The sequence below is a fragment of the Danio rerio genome, chromosome 2 (assembly GCF_049306965.1).
Source record: "Danio rerio strain Tuebingen ecotype United States chromosome 2, GRCz12tu, whole genome shotgun sequence".
Classification (NCBI taxonomy): domain Eukaryota; kingdom Metazoa; phylum Chordata; class Actinopteri; order Cypriniformes; family Danionidae; genus Danio; species Danio rerio.
Genome location: NC_133177.1, coordinates 34,473,181 through 34,482,381, shown reverse-complemented (window position 1 = coordinate 34,482,381; position 9,201 = coordinate 34,473,181). Strand labels below are relative to the sequence as shown.

Below are 9,201 nucleotides of genomic sequence, written 5' to 3'. Positions count from 1 at the left end.
AAACTTCTGATTCATTGGATGCTATTGGTAAATAATTAAAAGATATTCAATGCAACCGTCAACCTTGCCATGAAAAAAACACTTCTAAGTTTTTTGTGTAAGCAAGTATCTTACAGAAGTTTAGAAATACTCAAAAACGTATTTGTCAATGTTTTCAAACTATTCTATTTGATTTACCAAAGTCACACAAGTGGCAATTTCACATCTGTCACATCCATAACGGAGAGATGTCACATCAAAATGAGATGTTTTCAATTTTAAAAAGCCATGTTTGTTTTACATGTGAAGCTCATGAGATTTTCTTTGAGGAAAAGCAAATGTGGCCTTTAAATTTCAACAATGTCTCAAAACTGAAGAAAAAATGTCTGCATTAGTTGCTGTTTTAATGCCTTAAATTGGGATCTATTTATTCAATAAACAAGCAAGAGAGTTATTTTTCCAATAACATGTCTGCAAATAACATTTTGAATTTCATAAGAGCTGTTTTTTTTTATGAATTAAATCTACGACTAATGGTTTGCCGCCCCCAACTGGCAGATGCTTCATATTAAAAATATATATTTCATTTCATTAGGGTTTCATATAATGCCCAGCTAGTGGTAGGTTATAAACAGACTTTGAGTAAATTATAACATTTAAAGGGGTCATGAACTGCCCTATTAATTTAATACTAGGCGCATTATCAACATGTCTATACAAAAAATAATTTAGAAGCAGCAGGCTTTTTGTTCCAGCTATTTTGATTCTACTGCTGTAACTGGCTAACAGATGAACCCATTTAGAAACTTTTTTAAAAGGTAAAGTAGCCTAAATAGAAGAGCTTTGTGCTCATCTAAGTAAAATTTAGCGTGTATGTTTGGCGGGCTTCCTTAATAAATGGACTCCTGTGATTTAGGTTACAATATTAGATCGTTTGACACGTATAACTTACATCTGTAAAAGACAAAGCAATACTAAAAACACACAAAACAGCTGTGCTCACATCTTTGTGGTGTGACATTAGGTCCAATATAACCTGCACATAATCATCCAACTGTCAGTCTTTCTGAAAATCCAGCGACGAATTGTGCCTAGTTTGTAAACAATTTCAGGATAAAAGGACATAGCCTACTGAGTGCGATGCGGATATTAGTTTCATTAAAGGTCATCCACACTTTCCTACAGCTGTACTGGTATTCGTATGGAGACAAAAGAACATGTTGTGGCACTGAACAACGTTTACCTTTTGATTTCTGCGTAGACCTGCGTTTGCATCGCTAACGTTACCTGTGAAAGCGCAACTCGGTGGGCGGAGCTAAAGAGGAAAGCAGATGTGGATCTACAGAGACGAAGTCCAGCTGCATTATTATTAGATCATAAATATGTAGGCCTACATTCCACAACAAGTCGTGTTGGCCTAAATATAAACTGTTTTTAGATTAAGACATTTTAAATTCTAAAACTTTAAAGACACAGTATGCGGAAGGACTTTTATTTTTTTTCAGTAACCTTGGTCAAACGCTTCCGGTTAACTGTATGCCGTTACAAAATTGGCTCGTTTAAGGTCTGTTTTCTTTTTTAAAAAAAACAATCTTCACTGGCTCAGTGATATCCGATATAAAGTGGGTCTCTGAATGTACATGAAGCATAACTTTCCCCGCCATGTCTTTAAAATATGAACATTTATTTTACCCCAGTATATTCAATGGAGCTTTTGCACTAGCCTGCAAATCCTGGTGGCCGCGTGCGTGTAAACGGCTTTTCATCTCGTTTTTCGCTTTGTGCAACTAAATGAATGCTGAAGTCTATTTAACTGATTGTATTTTAATTAAATTACAGCATCGATGTTGTAAAAGGAACCGTATAAAAATTGAAAAAAAAATCACATTTACCGTTTACCGGAAATTTATCAGTTTGGGAAGAAACTCTAGCTCTGCATATACCCTTTTCAGAAAAGACTCTGTGTGGCATCATGAGAGTTGTGGTCTTCATTACATCCTACGGGACTCCTGCAGAGATCATTTTTAAGGACGAGCTTATGTATTTTAAGGGTAGTATGAAGCAGAGTGAAAGTCATCAAAGCAAAATTAGGATGAAGCAATTACTAAAGACAGACAAGTCACGAAAGCAGCAAAGCTTTTATTATGCCACTTCAGGTTTAGTCTACCACTTCAGGTTCTTCTGCTGGTGATCATGTGTGGCAAAAACAGCAATGATTTATAATACTAAGTGTTTTATAAACAAATTTCAGGAGGAGCAGTCTTTGACGAGGCTAATTCATCACACACAGTCATTCTATTATCCAATCAGCTCAAGACCAAACCCCTATAAATAGTCAAAAACGTCATACCTCCGTTTTCTCTTGACCTCAGGTCCCTCCACCACCCCAGCTCCACACTATTAAACCAGATACCTACTTAAATCTGAGGGAGAGCATTCTGGAGCCAGGCTAGACACTGCGCTCGGACCCTATCTGTCTTCATCCTGATAAGGGGAATAACACGAGTTAGGGTGTCTTCCCGAGCTCAGGGTCTTCTCCCCGGACAGCACGCCAAATATGCATATTCTACTCCGTCAAATATCTGTGAGTGTGAACTTATGAAATACATTTTAATGTTCTACGTCTTTTATGTGAAAAGATTTGTGGAATTCCCAGTTCATGACCCCTTTATATATTACATAATAAAGCTGTAAAAACTAATATAAGTTTTCGGAAATGAGGAAGGCCTCCAAATTACAAAGGCTGCCTCTCAGTAAAGGTTATTTGTTATTACCATTTTGCAACAAATTATTACCTCATATATTTTGTGACCTACTGGAGTAGCAAAAGATTGATGTCCCTCCAAAGAGCAATTTTTGAAAACGAATGTAAATGTTAGATATCTTTCTCAGGGGCAATAAAGAAAGGTGGATAAGAACCGAGCAGTTAATTGTCATGAACAGTTTGCATATCAGTGTCACAAAAGGTGTATATACTATGTATGACCATCAAAAACAGGAGAAATAATGAGCAAAGATGTAAGCACATACTCATAACTGAATCAAATGCGAATAAAACATTTCAAAAAGGTAGTCACAGGCATGAGATCAAGACAAGTACACTATAATGCCAGATGAACACAGAATTACACAAATGAACGACTCCAAATGTGTGTTGACCGAAAAGAGGCAGGGGAAGAACAAATAAAGAAAGAGAAACCATGTTGTCCTGAGTACACGGTAGCCAGCATTTCACATAGCAGCATTAAAAACAAGGTCCATCTCAGCGATGAATGTACATGTCTTCAGTCCACTCCTCCGTCTCCACACCCCTGTCCCTCTCTCTGTCCCGCTGGTAGTGGTAGTGATTGTGGTGTGGATGAGTGTAATGGTGCGAGCGCAGATGGCTTTGCGGTCTCTGTTGCCTGTTGTGCTCATTGTGCTCCAGCTCATAATCCTGCTGCCCGTGATGGGAATATTCTGGCTGAGCGTCTGTGGTGCCGCGCCGGTGGTGGTGATGGCGATGGTGATGGTTGTGATGTTGGTGATTATGGTCCCTTTGAGTTGTAGTCCTGTTTTGGTAGACCTCGGTTTGGTCCGGGTCACCTTCACCAGGGATCATGCGCCTGCTCCGGGGTTCTGAAGCGTATGAAGTGTTTCTAGCGGGGAGTAGCTCCATGTCGGCAGGCTGTGGTTGGCGCATGTGCTGCTGGTGTTTGTTCTGGGTCTCAGGCGGTCGGCTGGTGCCCGAGCGGTTGTGATGATGATGGTGGTGGTGATGATGATGGCTGTGTCTCTTTGGCTCACTGCGAAGAAGCCTCTCCTCCTCCTCAGCCTCCTCTTGCACTTCCTCTTCTTCCTCCTCATCTTCCTCTTCTCTCGTCTCCTGAGCTTGGGGCTGATGCTCCTGCTGGTGCTCTAGAGATCCTTTTCTTTTGGTGGCGGCCGTTTTCTTGCTTTTCTGTTCGTCCTGTGGATGGGATATAGGACAGTTAGATTAAAATCAGAGGTTTGCTGAATCTGGTCTGTCTATTAAAGGGATAGTTCACCTAAAAATGGAAGTTCTGTCATTATTTACTGTCCCTTTACTTTTAACAAACCTGATTTAGTTTATTTCTTAAAGAAGATATTCAGAGAAACCTGACTTGACTTTCATAGTTGTTTTTTCCTTCTATGTAATTTAGTGGTTACAGGTTTTCAGCTTTCCTCAAAATATCTTTTTTTTTGTGTGGAAGAAACTCATAATGCCTCATTCACACTAGCAGCAACTTTGTAGCTGCCTATCACTCTGGGCAGTTTCCCAAACAACAATGTATCTCAAGGCTGAACTATCATAGTATGATTCATCATTTGGGAAAAGAACGATGTAGTGACGAGTGTTCCTCAAACCCATCGTTTGAAACATTTTAGTTATAACGTAAAACACCCATAATGATGCTCTAAACGGGTTGATAACAAATTCTTTAGAGAAGAACCCCATAATTTCTTTGTGCAAATTACATTGTTTTACACTACGCACATTAGAAAAAAAAAAACATTATTAGTTTTTGGGGGGGTTAAGTGTGAATAGAACACAGAAAGGAACTATGTTTCTAACTACAGCTCCAGAGGTGTAGTTTCAAGCGCAGAAGTTTGCGAATGTTCGTTGGAATGATGGATTTGACAAATGCCAAATCAACTAGCTACGTTTGTAATGACGGAACTTGCAACCTTAATTGGCTAACAATGGTTTTCAGAAACGCACTCCTGGGTGGCGACCTGCTGCAAACACTGGTCTGTGTAGGTCTACAGCACTGAGAATACAACCAGCCTCTGAGCAAGCTGAGAGATGATCACTTGAGCTCTACTGATGCTCCTATTGGCTGTCTCTCAAAAAAAGTTGCTCTTCGTTTGCATAAAGTTGAAGGATTCTCATAGATATTTACATTAAATGTCACCTACGCTATTGTTGTCTATTGGAAGGAATGCATCAATAGAGCCGCCATTTCAGTACAGGGTAGCGCTTCTTTGAAATTAATGTGGGGCCAAGGTGCAGTGGAGTATACATATATATATATATATGATCGGAAGTTTTCCCGATGGTCCGTATACAAATATTTATATTTGCATTACGATAAGTAGAATTTTACATCATTTTTCTATATCAATGGATAAGTGATCGCACAGGCATTGCCCACAAAGAGCATGTGTTCGAGTGCATGGAAATGTATTATCCTCCCTCCCTGTTAAATTTGATCTAATCCATGTCCTAAAACACACTCCCTCAAATTGACCCTCTAATTTCTAATTCCAATTGAGGGAGCGATTCGTTTGTGAATGAATTTCCGTTATTGACGACTCGTTCACTTAGTCGACAATAATACAAGTTTCTGGCACTGCAGCATCTTGTTGTCATATTTCATTTCCATTGTTTGCTGATTTTATTAAACTAAAGTAGCATAAGCTTCATATTTAATGCGAGTTGGTGCTACTTTACCTTATGGTCAGTGCAGTAAGAGACTGTATTATCATCAATAACGGTACTTGTTTAGCAATTCGTAACACAAAAACATAAAAAAGAAAATCTTCTGCCTTTATGCTTTTTTGGCTAGATACTACATACTACTAAAGTTCAGCATATTCAAATTGGCTTCAGTCTTGACTAGTGCGGTTGATTGACTTTTACACTTTACCAATATGGCGGCAGTACTGACGCATGCTTAGGGTCCATATGTGATATTTAGTGTGTATATTTATGGTTGCCAATGGTTGCTGTCGCTTGCGTAGATGGAGGTCGCCGGAAGTCGTTTACTCTCCATGCAAAATGAGCTTGTTGCTTGTTGGTTTACCGCTGCAAGTCACTTGTAGTGTCAATGAGGCTTACAAAAACTTGTGGGTGAGTAAATAGTGAATACATTTTCATTTTTGGGTGAACTATCACTTTTAGCTCTGGTGTATTTTAGAACAGAAAGAGGCTGAAAAATAAGTATGCTGAAACTCTCTGTTTTTGTAGATTTCGGAGAGTAAATAATAGGTAGATTTTCATTTTGGGGTGAACTCTTCCTTTAGGTTCCACACATGCACTGGTTAAAACAACACTGTATTTGTTTGGTACACATTCATGCTGCACCAAATAAAGCCAGAATTCCAAAAAATTCAAAAAAGTCATTGCACGGAAGCTAAATAAATAAGCTTTCCATTAATCGGGTAATACCGTCTGAGATACAAATATTTGAAAATCTGGAATCTGAGAGTAAAAAAAAGCTAAATATTAAGAAAAATGCCTTTAAGGTGTTCAAAGTAACAAATCCAATATGAAGTTTTTTAGAACTATGAGAAGAAATTCAAACAAAGTCATCATAGAACATGATCTTTAATTTTTAGCATAAAATGTATATTGATACTCAAACGATCTCTTTTGGCTTATAAAAAATAATACATTTTAGGGTTACTTTTTTGTTTTACTGTACTGTATTACTTAAGAATGAACAAAATGTGGACTAATTGAAGATTACTATAGAAAGGATATTGTCCACGTTCAAAATAAAAGAGCCAGTCACCAATCGTTAAATACACCAACTATCACAAATCCCTAAGTAATTCCTTTTATGAAGCTACACTACAGATGGGTTATTGTCATACTATACGGTTCATTTACAACATCTAATATATTATAGCTAATACTATGGGTATGAAGAAGTAGTACAAACTAGTAGGTACTAACACTATAGGTATTTTACCTCAGGAACCACCATCTTCCCACTTACCAGAGGTCCTTTAAGTTCAAGTCTTCTTTAAATGTCCAAGAGAGTTTAGTAAGAGTTGGGGAGGAAATTGAAAAGGTCACAAAATGACACACCACTACCCACAATTTATAGAGCCTGCAGATGTTTCCAAGCAGTCATAATTTAAGACTTGCTTATATAAGAAGACAAAACCTTTAAAAAAAAGTTTTGAAAACACTAGGTTACTAAGATAAAAACTGTTTCAGTGAAGCAATATTTCTAAGAAAAATGGAATGGAAAAATGGGCAGCAAACAGTTATTGTTAAATTATGTGAAAAGTATGGAAAGATTATTTTATTGAGTGCTTTTATGAAGCTAGCAATGAGTCTTAAAATGAGTTTAAGCAAAAGAGTCACTATTTAATATCAAAAGCAAAGTTACATTGTCATTTCCAACCACAGAATGCTATTAAAAACAATACATAATAGGAGATGTGGTGGAAATAAAAATGTATAATAAGTAGACACTTACAATGTCAAAAAGATTTATTTGTGTAATGAATTATGTTCTTTTGAACATACAGTACCAATCATAAAAATAATAAAACACTTTTATGTATCTACAAAGATTAAGTTTATAACATATTAACTATAATTATAATATTCAAATATTGTCCTTATAATAACAAAAGGAATTCTGACTTAATTTAGATTGTAATACTATTTCACAATAACTACTGTATTTTTGATTAAATAGAACCTTCCAAACCTCAAACTTTTAAATGGGACAGTCCTGAACACTTTCCTTGGTGTTGAGTTTTATTAAAGTTAGTTTGCTTTTCTCCTAGAAATCTGCTGACTCTGTACAGTGTTTGCTCAATCTCAGTGTTTTTCTAAAAATGAGCATCCAGTACCTTAGCAGGTGTGGGGCTGGTGGGGAGTGTGTTTTCTGCCAGTTTCTCCAGCATGGGGTTTGGAGGCTCCATTTCCGGAGGGTGTGTGGCTCTCCAATAGGCCTCCAGGTAATCAGCAATGTGTTCACAGGCATCTGACAGCTGGTTCTCGTCCAAGATGACATCAAACATCTCCTGTGATGACATCACAGCAAACAACATTAAAATAAACTAATAGCACAGTTAAAATACAACTGGCTAATATAAGTCAACAACTGCCTTATAGGTGCTGTGCAACATGAAACGGTAAAAAGGACAGCCTCTTCATAATCAGATCAGTTTGTGATTACTAGGCCCACCAGCTTAGATTACTAAGGAAAGTGTTAAAAGGAGGCCATTAAAGATGTAAAAATAGATTCAGCAAGCAAACAGTGTCTAATTTTGTCATTATCATATACACTCATCTGCCACTTTATTAGGTACAACTGTCCAACTGCTCGTTAATGCAAATTTCTAATCGACCAATCATATGGCAGAAACTTAATGCATTTAGGCATGTAGTCATGGTCAAGACGACCTGCTGCAGTTCAAGCCGAGCATCAGAATGGGGAAGAAAGGTGAATTAAGTGACTTTGATCGTGACATGGTAGCGGGTGCCAGATGGGTTGGTCTGAGTATTTCAGAAAATGCTGCTCTACTGGGATTTTCAAACACAACCATTTCTAGAGTTTACAGAGAAAGGTCCAAATATAAGAAAATATCCCGTGAGCGACAGTTCTGTGGGTGCAAATGCTTTGTTGAAGCCAGAGGTCAAAGCAAAACGGCCAGACTGGTTCGAGCTGATAGAAAGGCAAAAGTAACTCAAATAACCACTCGCTACAACCGAGGTAGGCAGAAGAGCATCTCTGAATGCACAACACATCCAACCTTGAGGTAGATGGGCTACAGCAGCAGAAGACCACACCAGGTGCCACACCTGCCAGCTAAGAACAGGAAACTGAGGCTACAATTCGCACAGGCTCAACGAAATTGGACAGTATAAAACTGGAAAAATGTTGCCTGGTCTGATGAGTTTTGATTTCTGCTACCACATTCAACAACATGAAAGCATGGATTCATCCTGCCTTGTATCAACGGTTCAGGCCGAGGCGGTGGTGGTGTAATGGTCTACGGGATTTTTTCTTGCAACACTTTGGGCCCATTAGTACCATTTAAACATAGTGTCAATGTCACAGCCAAGCTGGGTATTGCTGCTGACCATGTCCATCCCTTTATGACCACAGTGTACCCATCTTCTGGTTGCTACTTCCAGCTGGACAATGTCATAAAGCATGAATCATCTCAGACCAGTTTCTTGAACATGGCAATGAGTTCACTGTACTCAAATGCCCTCCACAGTCACCAGTTCTCAATCTAATAGACCATTTTTGGGATGTGGTGGAACGGGAAATTCGCATCATGGATGTGCAGCCGACAAATCTGCAGCAACTGCATGATGCTATCATGTCAATATAGACCAAAATCTCTGAGGTATGATTCAGTAACTTGTTGAATTTATGCCCCGAATGACTTAAGCAGTTCTGAAGGCAAACGTGGATGAAATCCAGTACTAGTAAGGTGTACCTAATAAAGTGGCCGGTGAGTGTA

At 38.3% G+C, this 9,201-nt stretch overlaps 2 protein-coding genes across 15 annotated transcripts in view; both read right to left on the bottom strand.

The window, feature by feature from the left end:
- The window catches only part of si:ch211-106h4.4, a 92,817-nt gene extending 91,541 nt beyond the window's left edge, over positions 1-1,276 (bottom strand). For 4 of the 6 annotated variants that reach the window (XM_073926969.1, XM_068214122.2, XM_068214123.2 and 1 more), the window contains exon 1: positions 1,223-1,276. The gene's annotated coding sequence lies outside the window, so the exon portion shown is untranslated. Of the gene's footprint in view, positions 1-982 lie in introns of all 6 variants that reach the window. The other 2 variants (XM_073926981.1, XM_073926972.1) reach the window with 1 other exon arrangement.
- Positions 1,277-2,100: 824 nt separating this feature from the next.
- cacnb2b (calcium channel, voltage-dependent, beta 2b) overlaps positions 2,101-9,201 on the bottom strand; it is a 50,798-nt gene continuing 43,697 nt past the window's right edge. For 3 of the 9 annotated variants that reach the window (XM_068224271.2, XM_073918068.1, XM_073918074.1), the window contains exons 12-14: positions 7,576-7,749; positions 6,705-6,729; positions 2,101-3,928 (exon numbers count right to left, since the gene is read on the bottom strand). In XM_068224271.2, coding sequence (XP_068080372.1) covers positions 6,721-6,729; positions 7,576-7,749 — 183 coding nt within the window. In that variant the 3' untranslated portion in view covers positions 2,101-3,928; positions 6,705-6,720. The remainder of the gene's footprint in view (positions 3,929-6,704; positions 6,730-7,575; positions 7,750-9,201) is intronic. The other 6 variants (XM_068224272.2, XM_073918076.1, XM_068224266.2 and 3 more) reach the window with 4 other exon arrangements.